The following is a 14,336-nucleotide window of genomic DNA, read 5'->3' as shown; positions in this document are numbered from 1 at the left end:
AGGTTAGTGTAATCGTTCTTAATTTAATCTAGGGTTCTAAAATTAATTTGATTAATTTTAAAATCTTAAATGGCAAAAACATATTAAAAGAGTTTTAATATATTGTTTATCATTGAAATCAAATAGATAAAAATAAATATTGCATGATGCATGTGACCCTAGGTGAAAATTTTTGAATTCAATAGTATAAACTTGTGTTTTTCACGCTTCCGTTCCTTCAATTACACATATGGAAAGATTTGCCACTTCAACCAATTAATGAGGAAATGCATAACTGGAACTGTGCCTGTGCAGTATCTTATGCAAAATCAGAACTAGAAAGAATGAGTGAAGACAGGTTTGCATGGCCATGTAAGACCCTATGCATGATTTGGCAAGCTTCAGAGGTTCTCCATAAAGGTGCATAGGCAGGTGCGTGAAGCTGCATAGCCTATGCAAGAAGTTATGTAATTTTCAGCAAGTTCAGGTTTGTCTTCTGTGAAGGTGCATAGGCAGGTGCGTGAAGCCACATAGCCTATGCAAAAAGTTATGCTACTTTCGGCAAGTTCTGCAATTCTTCAACTTTCTGCATAAGCAAGTGCATAGCCTATGCACTAGGCTATGCAACTTTCGACAAGTTGGAAATTTCTTTCATTTTCTGGATAAAAGTTGTATTGGCTATGCAACTCCTTATGCAAGTTTTGGCAGCCTTCAAAATCTTCAATTTTTAGGCTTCGTTTTTGACACTTTTGGACTTGAAATTTACTCTTCACTTGCACAATTACTTCTAGTCCCTCAAAAACACCATTTTATCTAAAAAAAAAGTAAAATTACAAATTAATCCAAAATTAATAATTATGAAAAATTAATTAAATAACTAATAAAATTAACTAAAAATAACTAACAAACATAAGTACGAAATCTAACCTAAATAATTACATAAAATGCATGTATCACAGCATTATAGACCTGACCTCACTACATATAACGACCAACTATTTTGATAGAATAATCCAGTGAAACCATATGGACCTGGAGCCCTATCTCTACCAAGTTGAAACACTGCTTTCTTGATTTCTTCATCTGTGACAGGGGCATTAAGCTGTTGGTTCATATCTACAGTCACCATTTGAGGAAGAATAGAAGCTATCCCTTGAACATTCCGGGGATTGCTACTAGAATACACTTTATGAAAATAATCCAGAATTTCTTGTTTGACATCCACTTCTGTGTCTGCCCAACTCCCATTTTCTCTCTGCTGCTTCAGAATACTATTTCTCTGTCTTCGTTGGATGGTAGTTAAATGGAAGAATATTGCGTTTCTGTCTCCTACCACTATCCATTTCAATCTTGACCTTTGTTGCCAGTGGGCTTCATCCCTGCCATACAGAAACCATTTGAGGAAGAATGGAAGCTATCCCTTTAACATTTCGAGGATTGCTACTAGAATACACTTTATGAAAATAATCTATAATTTCTTGTTTGACATCCACTTCTGTTTCTGCCCAATTCCCATTTTATCTCTACAGCTTCAGAATACTATTTCTCTGTCTTCGTTGGATGGTAGTTAAATGGAAGAACCCTGTAATTTCGAATCATACTGTGATCACCTTTAGATATCCTAGTTGAGAAGTTGATATACATTCTCATGGCCAGGGGTGGCTTGTATTCTAAAGTAGTAGCAGTTTGGAATGTTTGTGGTCCACGTCCAATGAGTTAAAGTTCTTCATGGCCCATTGGCCACAGCCCAGGAGTGCTAGTGATGATCACAGATCACAAGCTTATCACAAGCTTTCTAGCATTTAATTATACGAGTAAATAAGGTACATTTCTTATAAACCATATGTAGTCAATACAAAGTGCAGGGGTGTCCTATCACATTTTGTGGATCTTTAGGCAAGTGTTGGCATTTATACACACCACTACTAAAATATTCAAACAAATAAAGGAAACCCAAGTCCTCTTTAAGAATCTTGAATAAAGAAGAAAACGGCTTTTTCTGTTTCCAACAGCAAATGTAATATATTTCACCCCAAAGGTGATGATAAACTAGAGTTGGCTTAGATGTAACCATAGGTGTTTAGAAAATCACTGTCAGAGTCATGTTTAAGCACATGACGTGCCATAACTAATAAATCTTGGCTGCTACTAGAAATTGAAGTGTCGGTGGCTATTTTGGTCAGGATGGTTAAGCCATTTGGCTTGGCTTTATATGTTTTGTTTCTACTTCGTTTGGAGCTTGAATAAGCAATCAATGACATTATTAATATTCATATAATTATAATGCTGCTTTGCTTGAGGGAGGGGCTACCCTACTTGAAAGCTAAGGGAATGGATTGATGTCTCTTTTGGTAATTTTAGCTTAGCAGAAGAGAATACAAGTTGAGCAAAGGAGCTTTTATGGTAAGTGCCATATCCCCACCACCATCACCATTCTTTAACTTTCCGTACTATGTTTATATTGGTGTCCTTTTTGTTAGGAAATTAACAGAACAATATTATAAACAAACTTAACAATGCTAATTAAGAATAAACATAAGAAATCTCTCCTCAAATTTGCAGTGACCAAAAATAATTGAGTGTTGGAGCATCTTTTTACCAGTCTGGTCAAATTATTAATTTATTTAAATTGATATAAAATTTATTTCAAACAGAATTAAAATCTGATTATAAAATTAAAATTATAAAAATAGAACAAATAAATTTTTTTTTATGGTTGACAAATGCTTTTAGCATTTTCTATTAACTTCATATGAGTGTCAATTTTTTGTTATTTATTTTTTACTTATGCCAATTAATTTTAATTACAAGTCATTAATAAATATAAATTACAAATGATACAAATCATAAATGCAAGCTATATCACAAATTAAAGGCTTTTAAGTTCCCAATTTTCCAAATTTCAGAAAAAAAAATTCCAAGTTTTCTACAGAAGTAGACATTAATAAAACTTGTGTTCTTTTGAGCAGTAAATGCAGCATGGGTTACATTGTGTCAATGTCTCTAAAGAAAAGGTAAAAGAATCAAAATTTTGTTACAACTTTGCCTTTAGTTTATTTGACAAATTATTATCCTTTTCATTATTTAAAGAACCAACCAAGAGAGCTTCAAAGCAAGGTCAGTGACCTTTTGTAAGCGTGCAGAGTGGAGAGAGAGACAGAGAGAATGGGTGCCAAAGCTTTCTTCTTCTTTGCTTTATTATCTTTCTCAGCTGTGTCTCTCAGGGCAGCTTTTGCAGAGGATGAGGAAGACCCAGGTCTTGTTATGAACTTCTACAAGGACGCGTGCCCTCAAGCTGAAGACATTATAAGAGAACAAGTTAAGCTTCTGTACAAGAGACACAAGAACACTGCATTTTCATGGCTCAGAAACATCTTTCATGACTGTGCTGTTCAGGTAAATTCTCTAATCACTTTACCTTCTCTTTCCCGTCAACTCTTTTTAGTTTATGATATATGTGCTTTTCTCTTGTTTGGTCGGGTAGTCATGCGATGCTTCACTGCTGCTGGACTCAACCAGGAGAACCTTGTCTGAGAAGGAGACAGACAGGAGCTTTGGCCTAAGGAACTTTAGGTACCTTGACACAATCAAAGAAGCTGTAGAGAGGGAATGTCCTGGAGTTGTTTCCTGTGCAGACATCCTTGTGCTGTCTGCTAGAGATGGCATTGTTTCGGTACTTCGCTAGCCTTTTAGCCTTGTCTTTTGTTTCTGTCAAGAGTTTCTTTTTTGGTAATAGATCTGGAAGTGGGCATGAGTTTTAGATAGAACTAGAATTTTTGGCCCCAGCTGCATGTAATTAATTATTTTGTGTCTCCAGTTTGAGTAAAGGTTCCGTTTCAGCTCTCGATGAAAGATATGTACTGGGTTTGAAGACTGCATTTTAAAAAAAAACATGTGCTCTTTATTTTCTTGTTATTCGAAACTACTAGAAATTAAGTTTTTGTTTTGCCTGTTTTCGCTTTCAAATGACGAATTTCAAGATTGGAGTTTGGAGAGTTACTGCTTTAGGCTTTAATGTGTGCTAAAACTTTGCTTTCTTCAGCTAGGAGGTCCTTACATCCCTCTAAAAACTGGAAGAAGAGATGGAAGGAAAAGCAGAGCAGATGTGATCGAGCAGTACCTCCCAGACCATAATGAGAGCATCTCTGTTGTTCTTGAGAGATTTGCTGCCATGGGAATTGACACACCTGGAGTGGTTGCCTTGCTAGGTATATCCACGTAGCTCACATGCAAACGGACACAAGTCCAAGTGGCTTAATTAAGCATTAACGTTCTTTTTTTTTTTTTTGCCTTCTTCTTTTCTAACAGGAGCTCACAGTGTGGGTAGAACACACTGTGTGAAGCTGGTGCACCGTCTCTACCCAGAGGTTGATCCAGTGCTAAACCCTGACCATGTTGAGCACATGCTCCACAAGTGCCCTGACTCAATCCCAGATCCTAAGGCTGTGCAATACGTGAGAAATGACCGTGGTACACCCATGATACTAGACAACAACTACTACAGAAATATATTGGATAACAAGGGCTTGTTGATAGTGGATCACCAACTAGCCACAGACAAGAGGACAAAGCCTTATGTGAAGAAAATGGCAAAGAGCCAGGACTACTACTTTAAGGAATTTGCTAGGGCTATCACAATTCTGTCTGAGAACAACCCACTCACTGGTAACAAAGGTGAGATAAGAAAGCAGTGCAATGTTGCAAACAAGCTCCACTAGAAGATTTAGTTACTTTCCTAGCTCAACTTTTCTTCCTCTTTATATGAGGAAGAAGAGTGAGAATTAAAGAATAAGATGCTTTTCTACATGGGTTTGCTTTGGAATTGGGCACTTGCCACTTGGTAGTGGTAGTAGTAACTAGTGAGTGGTGAGCTATTGGTGGAGACTATGTTTAATTACTTGCACTGTTTGTAGTAGCCTAGCTAAGTTTGCTTCTCTTTTATGTTGGTGATGGACAGGGGTATGTTGGGATGTATGTATATGTTATATATGTATGGTTGGATGGTGTACTGCATGATGCATGGACTGCAATGATGACAAGTTATTGATGATTCATGCCTCTTAAGGCTTCTTTCTTATGTGGTCACCATGATGTTTTCCTGTTGGCAGATTGGCCATATATGGTTCGGTTCAAGTTCGGAATCAGATTGAAATAGATCCGGTTTAATTTAGGACTGGAATCAAATTAAGGTTTATAGGCTCGAATTAGATCTTGAATCAAATTGAAATTAGACAAAATGATTCTAATCTATTTCAAATTGGTTTTTTTTTTCTACATAAATTTGAAAAAAAAATTAACCATTGAATTATCTAAAATTGAATTAAAATTAAAAAAGTTGGCTGAATTTAAGGGTCCGATTTAGTCCTTGATTCTACGGATCGGCCCATAATTGGACCACCTATTGAAGTTTCAGTGAAACAGTCCCATCGGAACAGTCCCCATCTCAAAGAAGATAAATCATAAATGAAGGATCTTACTGAAATTTTTTAGTTGAGCAAATGCAATCAATGCTAGATTCAGAAAAATTTATTACTCATGAATTTCTTAATATATTAAAAAATTAAGCATATTTAATTATAAAACAAAAAATAATATATGATGAGGATAATATATATAATTTTATAAAAAAATAAAAATAATATATAAAAATGTTTTATAAATAATGAGGGGAATTAAATTAATTGAATGAAGTAATATCATAGAAATAAATAATTTACTAAAAAATTATATATATATATAAAGGAGTGGGAACCAGTGGGGGCAAATCCACCGCAGTGTACAATTGTTGGAATAAAGAAAGGTACAGAAAGATAACGGACAAGATTAAGCATACAATTATATATATGTGCCTTCGGTAGGTAAAACTGATAAAAAAATGTAGTTGAGACAGAGACATTTAATGTAGGAGAGCGGTGTGGGCCTCACAGATGTGCTACAAGAAAGGAGGATTGCAATACCAGTGTTTGATTTAGTTGTGAGAGGCAGCAGCCAGCAGGTTTTCCATTTCAGGGTTATATTTGATTCCAGTATAAGAGTTTATTAATTGGGACATAACTATTCGCTTGTAACCGTCAAGTTTCATATTATGAATCTAAATTCCAAGGACCAAGAGATGGGTTTATGAGGGATCTGACTTTCAAACAATTATTGGCAAGACCTTGCATAATTGGGTTCTTTATTCTTGATTACCACTATCCAGTAAATGATTAGAAGAAAGCACCATCATGTAATTTTAAGTTACCGATTCATTTTATGTGTACAGCTCATGGCCTTCTAAGGAGTTTGGCATAGGTAAATTATACTCCATTATTTGCAGCCTGCTGATGCCTCTGTTGATTCTGTGCTGCCAGAACTACTATCAGTGTTGCTATCAGCTTCCACCAAGGTCACATCATTATTCCAATTTCTTTCTGCCGTTTTCAGAATTAGAGGACTGCAGGAAGGATGGCTGTAATAAGGCTGATGCTGCATGGAGATGTAGTTTGCAGTGGATGGAAACGCTTGGTAACCATATGCAGAGACATAAGGAGTGGGAGGAAATGCATTTGTTACAGACAAATATACCATAGGCAAGAAATCATTTGCTGGTTGTGGTGAGAAACATACGACATGGGGCTTGATTTTTGTAACAGAATTTGGTACCAGAACCATTCATTACTTGTTTAGGGACTTTTAGGATATCTGGTGGAGTTTGAATTTTGGTATAGCCCATAAGCCCAAATTGGATGGGAGGTGCACAGCTTGATGGTGTAGACTGATGAACTGAGGACTTGGCAAATTGTGAGGCTGACATATGGAGTTTGCTTGTTTCTTGCCCTTCAATTTTGTTGAAATTGTCTTCACTGTTAACTTCTGAGATCCTGGACCGGCCTGCTGCAAAAGCAAGAAAGTGCAAAACCAAAAACACATTCAATGTTTAAGACAAGATCAACAGCACTGAAAGAGGTTCAAGTCATATTATGCATCATTAAGCAAAGTATTAGTGATGTGTTTGGTACCAACAAATAATGATAATCAAACCCCAAATAAAAAGCAGTGGATTTGCAATTCTGATTCCGAAGTTTTGGTCTTACAGGATCACAAGACATTGGATGTGTAAGAAATAATTCCTGCCCCTCGGCATCTTCATCTGTCCTGGAGTAGGAAATTTGTGAGTCTGCCCAAGAGAAAAACAAGACAGAGGGATTACTATATATTCAGAAATCATTAAAGATGAAGCTTTTCCTCACTTTTTCTATCGCTTCAAGAAGACACACCCATTAAAGGCCATCCTAACTGATCAAACAATATTGTATTTTGAACTATGCATTACCGTTTCATCCAATGATGCAAAGCTGATATAATGCTTCAAAACAGAAGCTGAAAATGAAACTACAGATACTATCCAATCTGGAAGCACAGAGGTGCCATGATTTTGTAGCATTAAACGCATAATTTTTTTTTTCAGCAGGTCTAAACTCTTGTTTAACATATTAATTATTTATGATTGTTGAAATAAGTGTAGCCCTATGATGTAGAACGCTAAACAAACAATTCAAGAAGATTAGCATATATTAATTACCCTTCGTACAATGATGATGGTTCCAGAATGATAACTTGAGAGTGCAGTTTAACAAGTATTGAGCTCAATAAATGTGTTGTGCTCTATTCCTGAATTCTATAAATCCAAGTATCATAAACTTTTTAAGCATCATCTGCCTGTAATACTTTTGCAGAAAGTCTAAGTTCCGGTATTTGGTTTCCCTTTGAACCACATCATCAGAAAAACCAGCCATGAACCCAAAGCCTTAAAGAAGAAGCTTCCACTGCGGATATGGACTAACATTGCCATTTGGCACATAACTGACCCAAAAGATTTTAGCTTGTTTCTTCCTATGCGCTGCCTGACATATCTGGAAACATGGTATGAACTTTGTTGGATTGGGTCACAGCAGGGAATTCTCAGGCATTTTTCAAGTCAAAAACAAGAGTCAAAATTCATGGTGTTGATAATCAAGAAACAAACACAAACACTTGAAAGGTCAAGGTTTCAAAAACAAAAACACAATCTTTGTTTACATAAGCATTTAATAAAGACTGGAATAGGCATAGATGGCATTTTATAATTATAGAGAGAATTATAAATAAATCTATTTTATTTAACTAAATATTATTAATTTAATATTTAGTCTTAATAAAATATTTTTTGCATTTTATTTTATTTATATAAAATTATTAATTTTTAAATATATAATTAATTTAAAATTTTTTATTTTTAGCACCAACTTTCAGTTTTGCACAAAATTAGTGATATAATTTGCACCAGCACGCACCATAGCATACTGGCTTAGCGAGTCACACTTTAAGACACCTCAACCATTTCCTGACATCTCAATTAATCATGCATTTCAAATAGGAAGAACACTTTTTTTTTTTTTTATTCAGTTAATTACATTACCAAATCTGATGCACAGCAGACACACTCCCCCATTCATAAAGAACTTGAACGTGCAAGAACCTTTAAAAAATGAACCTGATTTGGATTCCAAATCAGTAAAATTAAATAAATTGCTCTTGAATTGATATTAAAATCAAAACTGAATCGAAACAAAAATTAAAAAAGACTCTGCAATTCTAGTTTCAATCCTCTTGAAACTTGAATTGAAATTTGCTAGGTAGCTACCCTAATCTAATATACCCAACAAATGTGCATGAACAAACAAAATGAGGAATTCATGTATTCTATGCTATTGGCGTATTAGATTTATTTTTTAAAGGAAATCATTCAAATGGTACTAAGAAAAAAATCCATAATCCAAATTGTGTGATCACATTCTTTAAAAAGCCAATAAATAGATCTTGTTCTCTATAGAGCTTCTCACAATTGAAAAACCTACGGTGATATTAGCAATTAATTTGTTTTCTAATTTATTAAAGCTAATAGTAATGCATATAGTTAAATGCTTAATTAACAATGATTGCAATTATGGTACAGATCATGGAGGTAATGGTTGTCTACCCTGCAGGCAACTTGTCTGTGATGATTCTAGAATATCATCAAAATCCAACAATTCTTCATCTTAAACAGAGGATTCAATAGTTGATTCATGTTGAACCAGAGTGGCAAGGGCTATATTTTAATGGGTTGCAGCTACTGGATTCAGCAAGAGTGCAAGACTGTGGGATTGAACAAGGCTCTGTAATTAGTCTCGTTCGGGTAATTAATTACCTATCTTCTATTTTTAATTAAGTTGCTTTGCTTAATTTGATATTGTGTGGCTGTAGTTTTTGCAGGTCAGTCTAGCGTATGAAGCTATTAGACACCAAGTATTGATTACTGAACAAACTAAGGGCATTTACCTTCAAGGCCAAGTTTTAAATTTTTTTGGTTTGGCAATAGAGGAACAAGTGTTGTTTTTAAATGGGCAAGTGCTAGAAGATGGAGCCTATGTAGGATATTATCCAAACACTACTATCAATATTGTCCTTACTTATACTGTCTGGATACGAGATAGAACCAACCGGTTTTATGACTGTCATGTTCATCGTAATATGTCTGTAGGATCCTTAAAGTTGATGCTTCATAAAAAATATGGTTTTGAAATGACCAACATGAAACTCCAAAAACCTGAAATTAACAGGTTTTTGACTGATGATCAAGCCCTTCTTTGGGCTGTTGAAATTTGTGCCTATGATGAAATTCGCATGCTCCACTAATAATCAAGTCTAAGAAAAGTTTGTATTAGTATTTAGGAATATGTTTATCCAAAATATTGTTTAGGAATATGTTTATATAAAATTTGAATTTCTTATAATAAGAGATAGGTAAGGTCACTTTTTCTTTTTTTCTTTATTGGATAGAATTTAGAAATGACTCTAATTTAAAATTCATCGGTAAGAATCTGTCTATAAAAGGACTATACTTTATTGTAAGAGAAATACACAAAAATAAAGCGCAATAAAGAAACTAAAATAAATAGCGTGTTGGGATTGGATGAACCCAATTCTCCTCAGTTTTCCCCTTATACATTATATTAAAGGAATAGCAAAAAACACAACACGTTTCTCAATCAAAGTTCACCATAACCTTATTCTTATTTCCTAGCTTACTCGATCTTGATACCATTGGAGGATGTAATTCATAACATGAGGGGACAGACAGTTGATTTCTTATATATATATATACCTTTTATAAATTCAAACCCTCTTTTTGATAAATTTTAAAATTAATCGAGATAAAAAAAAATAAGTGCATTTAAAAGTGTATTCACTTTAAAATTTTATTGTAATTTTTTAATAATAAACTTTATCAGACAAAATAATATAATTGCATGTGTGAAATTATTAATAAATGACTTTTAGTTATTTATATAGAGAAATATATATTTAATAACATTAATAATAATATAATCTTATATATAGAGTTTTGAAGGTATTAGATTTAATTGACTCTAATTATAAAATATTAATATTATATTTTTAATTTTTAATATAATATTTTATTATTTATTTTTTTTATATTGATCCTGAATATTTTCTTTTTTCTAATTTCGCCATTGCTTGATACCAACTTCAAAACACCTTATAACATGAACAATCAAAGCGTGTAGTGATATAGAACAACAAAGAATAATCATGGGAAAAAAGAAAGGCCAAAAACTTAATTTTGTTCCTATGATTGTTAAGCGTATCTATCAGCTGGTTGTCTTCCTCTCGCCTATCACATCCTCCGTTTAAAAAAAAATATCATCTAATCTTTTACATTAGACGTGTACATTATTTATCCGAAATACAACGATTATTGTATTATTTTCTGACCATTTGATGATGACCCATGAGTTGAGAGGGAGATTTCGAAATTAAGGCCATCGGGAGAGAGAAAGCCCACCGCTAGGGAACTGAGATATCTTAAATTTTCCATATTTGCTTTGGCAAATTAATCAAACATTGTCACAGAAAGAGCTTCACATGAATTATGATTGGGTACAAATGGAGACATGAAATGATAGCATTCATAAAAGAAAGGGATCGCATAAGTCTATCAACGCTCAACTTAGTTTCATACCTTTTACTTATATATATATATGGTGATCATCATGTAAATGGAGGGTTATCCATTGCACTTAATTACGGCTCATTAGGTCATATTTTGTTCATCAACTGAGATATGCGTTTCGCAATTGAAATCCTAATCATTCAAATTAACGTGTTTAGCATATAATTTTTGTCTTTTTCAAATATAGCAGATCAGCGTTCAACCTCCAGCAGTGAAAAATATAATTAAATATTATTTTTTATCACACACTAGATTTTATAGCGTTTAAATCCAAAAGCCAGATTGTTATATACAATAATATCTAAATTTATTTTTAATTATGAAAAACTGACCATAATTATATAAAAACTTTATTATAGTATTTGTGATATTTAAGTGTTAGAATTCTCATATCAAAAAGAAATAGAATGAATAAGAGACATATAAATAGAAAAAATCCATATATCCATTGATTTAAGATTTTGAGTTAAATATGATATCAAATTCATAAGTGTGGCTTTCACTTAGACCTCTAACATATAGAAAATAAAATTTTATTATTTGTAGCAACTGAATATGATTAATTATAATTATAGAGAGAATTATCGATATATTTTATTTAAATAAATATTACTAATTTAATATTTGCTCTTAATAAAATGTAAGTATTTTTTAAATATTTTATTTTATTTATATAAAATTATTAAGTTTAGTTATATAATTATGTATAAATAACATTTTTTTTGCAATAATGTAATTTAAGAAATTTTATTTTTAGCCACCAACTTTCAATTTTGCACAAAATTCAATAACCAGTGACATAATTTGCACTGGCGCACACCACAGCATACTGGTTTAGCAACCACACTTTAAGAAACCTCAACAATTTCCTCAAATCTCAGTTAATCATGCATTTCAAAGAGGAAGAACAGAATTTTTTTTTTTTTTTATATTCAGCTAATTACATTACCAAATCTGATAAATATGAAGAATGCACAGCAGACATACTTCGCCCATCCATAAAGAACGTGCAAGAATCTTTTAAAAATGAAGTAACTTGATTTGAATGTGAAATTGAAATTGGTCACATTTGAATCGAAACTAAAATAAAGAAAGATTTTGTATTTCCAGTTTTGATTCTCTTAAACCTTGAACCAAAATTAGCTCATAGCCACTCTAATCTAACATACCCAACAAATGTGCATGAACAAATAAAATAAGAAATTCATGTCTTCTATACCATTGGCATACCTTTTTTTTTCTCAAAAAAAAGGGAAATCATTCAAATTGTACTAAAAAAAAATACACATAATCTTAATTGTGTGATTACATTATTTAAAAAGCCAATAAATAGCTCTTGTTATCTCTACAGAGTTTCTCAGAATTAAGAGGCATATATCTAATCAAATTCTCTGCTGTGAATACTTGAGGTGATATTAGCAATTAATTTGCTTTCTAATTCATTAAAGCTAACAATAATGCATATAATTAAATGTTTAATTAACAATGATTGTAGTTACAGTACGTACCATGGAGGTAATAGTTGTCTACCCTGAAGGCAAATTGTCTGTGATGATTCCACAATATCATCAAAATTTAACAGTTCTTCACCTTAAACAGAGGATTCAACGGTTGATTCATGTTGAACCAGAGTGGCAAAGGCTATATTTTAATAGGGAGCAGCTACTAGATTCAGCAAGAGTGCAAGATTATGGAATTGAACAAGGCTCTATAATTAGTCTCATTCGGGTAATTAATTACCTATCTTCTATTTTTAATAAAGTTACTTTGCTTAATTTAGTGTTGCATGGCTGCAGTTTTTGCAGGTCAGCCTATCCTATGAAGGTATTAGACACCAAGTATTGATCACTGAACAAACTAAGGGCATTTACCTTAAACAACAAGTTCTGAAATTTTTTGGCTTGGCAATAGGGGAACAAATGTTGTTTTTAAATGAGCAAGTGTTGAAAGATGGAGCAAATGTAGGATATTATCCAAACACTACTATCATTGTCCTTAAGACTTATGTTGTCTGGATTCGAGATGGAACCGATCAGCTTTATGCCTGTATTGTTCATTGTTATATGTCTGTAAAATCCTTGAAGTTGAGTCTTCATCAAACGCATGGTTTTGAAATCACCAACATGAACCTCAAAAAACTTGGAAGTAATCAGTTTTTGACTGATCATACCCTTTTGGGGGCTGCTAAAATTGATGCTGATGATGAAATTCAAATTTTCTACAAGTAATAAGTCTAATAATAGTTTGTATTAGTATTTAGGAATATATTTATCCAAAATTTGAAGTTCCTATGATAAGAGATGAGCAAGATCACTTTTTTTTTTTTCCTTTAATGGATGTTTTTTTTTTTTTTTTTTTTTTTTTTTTTTTTACATTTGGCTTCTATAAAAATTCGAACTCAAGAGTTCATAGTTTTAGAAATAGCTCTAGTACCACTAAATTATAAAAAATAAATTTTTTGATATTTATAACAACTAAATATGATTAATTGTAATTATTGAGAGAATTATAAATAAATCTATTTTATTTAACTAAATATTATTAATTTAATATTTACTAGTAATAAAATGTAAGTGTTTTACATTTTATTTTATTTTGTTTAAATAAAATTATTAATTTTAAATATATAATAATTTATGAATAATCTTTTTATGTGTAATAATGTAATTTAAAATTTTTATTTTTAGCCACCAAATTTCAATTTTGCACAATATTCAATGACAAGTGATATATATAATTTGCACCCGCACACACCATAACATGGTTCAGCAACCACAATTTAACAGTTTCCTCACATCTCAATTAATTATGAATTTCAAAGAGGAACAGTTAATTACATTACCAAATCTGATAAGTTTGAAGAATGCACAGCAAACACAGCTCCCCATTCGTAAAGAACTTGCAAGAACAAGAACCTTTTAAAAAATGAAGTAACTTGATTTGGAATTGGAATCAGTCAAATTCAGGAAAAATTGCCTTTAAATCGAAATTAAAATCAAAATTGAATCAAAACCAAAATTAAGAGAGACATTGGAAGCCCAGTTTCGATCCTCTGAACCTTCTACCGAAATTAGCTCAGTGGCCATCCTAACCTAATATACTCAACAAATGTGCATGAACAAACAAAATGAGGAATTCAAGTCTTCCATGACACTGGCGTACTAGATATTTTTTTTAAAAGGAAATCATTCAAATTGTACTTAAAAGAAATACCCATAATCCAAATTGTGTGATCACATTCTTTAAAAAGCCAATAATTAGATCTTACTCTCTCTACAAAACTTCTCAGAATTAAGAGGTATATATCTAATCGAATTCTCTC

The 14,336-nt window shown here is 32.5% G+C and overlaps 2 protein-coding genes across 2 annotated transcripts; both read left to right on the top strand.

Moving 5' to 3' along the window:
- Positions 1-3,078: 3,078 nt before the first annotated feature.
- Positions 3,079-5,037, top strand: LOC110640129 (peroxidase 42). Its single transcript, XM_021791318.2, has 4 exons — positions 3,079-3,375; positions 3,464-3,652; positions 4,022-4,187; positions 4,288-5,037. Exons 1-4 carry the CDS (start codon positions 3,145-3,147, stop codon positions 4,695-4,697), a joined length of 996 nt encoding a protein of 331 aa, XP_021647010.2. The 5' UTR covers positions 3,079-3,144; the 3' UTR covers positions 4,698-5,037.
- A 7,381-nt stretch (positions 5,038-12,418) lies between these two features.
- LOC131175923 (uncharacterized) lies at positions 12,419-13,242 on the top strand. The gene is made up of 2 exons (XM_058140622.1): positions 12,419-12,742; positions 12,811-13,242. Exons 1-2 carry the CDS (start codon positions 12,500-12,502, stop codon positions 13,240-13,242), a joined length of 675 nt encoding a protein of 224 aa, XP_057996605.1. The 5' UTR covers positions 12,419-12,499.
- Positions 13,243-14,336: the final 1,094 nt, after the last annotated feature.

Source organism: Hevea brasiliensis, chromosome 18 (assembly GCF_030052815.1).
Source record: "Hevea brasiliensis isolate MT/VB/25A 57/8 chromosome 18, ASM3005281v1, whole genome shotgun sequence".
Classification (NCBI taxonomy): Eukaryota; Viridiplantae; Streptophyta; class Magnoliopsida; order Malpighiales; family Euphorbiaceae; genus Hevea; species Hevea brasiliensis.
The sequence above is the reverse complement of the archived record's forward strand: the minus strand, read 5'-3'. Positions and strand labels throughout refer to the sequence as shown.

Excerpts from the sequence above, each read along its gene's own strand:
- LOC110640129 (XM_021791318.2), top strand. The coding sequence starts at position 3,145 with ATGGGTGCCAAAGCTTTCTTCTTCTTTGCTTTATTATCTTTCTCAGCT. Across the intron at positions 3,376-3,463 it reads TTCATGACTGTGCTGTTCAG|TCATGCGATGCTTCACTGCT; the intron begins GTAAATTCTCTA and ends TTGGTCGGGTAG. Across the intron at positions 3,653-4,021 it reads CTAGAGATGGCATTGTTTCG|CTAGGAGGTCCTTACATCCC; the intron begins GTACTTCGCTAG and ends TGCTTTCTTCAG.
- LOC131175923 (XM_058140622.1), top strand. The coding sequence starts at position 12,500 with ATGATTGTAGTTACAGTACGTACCATGGAGGTAATAGTTGTCTACCCT. Across the intron at positions 12,743-12,810 it reads CTATAATTAGTCTCATTCGG|TTTTTGCAGGTCAGCCTATC; the intron begins GTAATTAATTAC and ends GCATGGCTGCAG.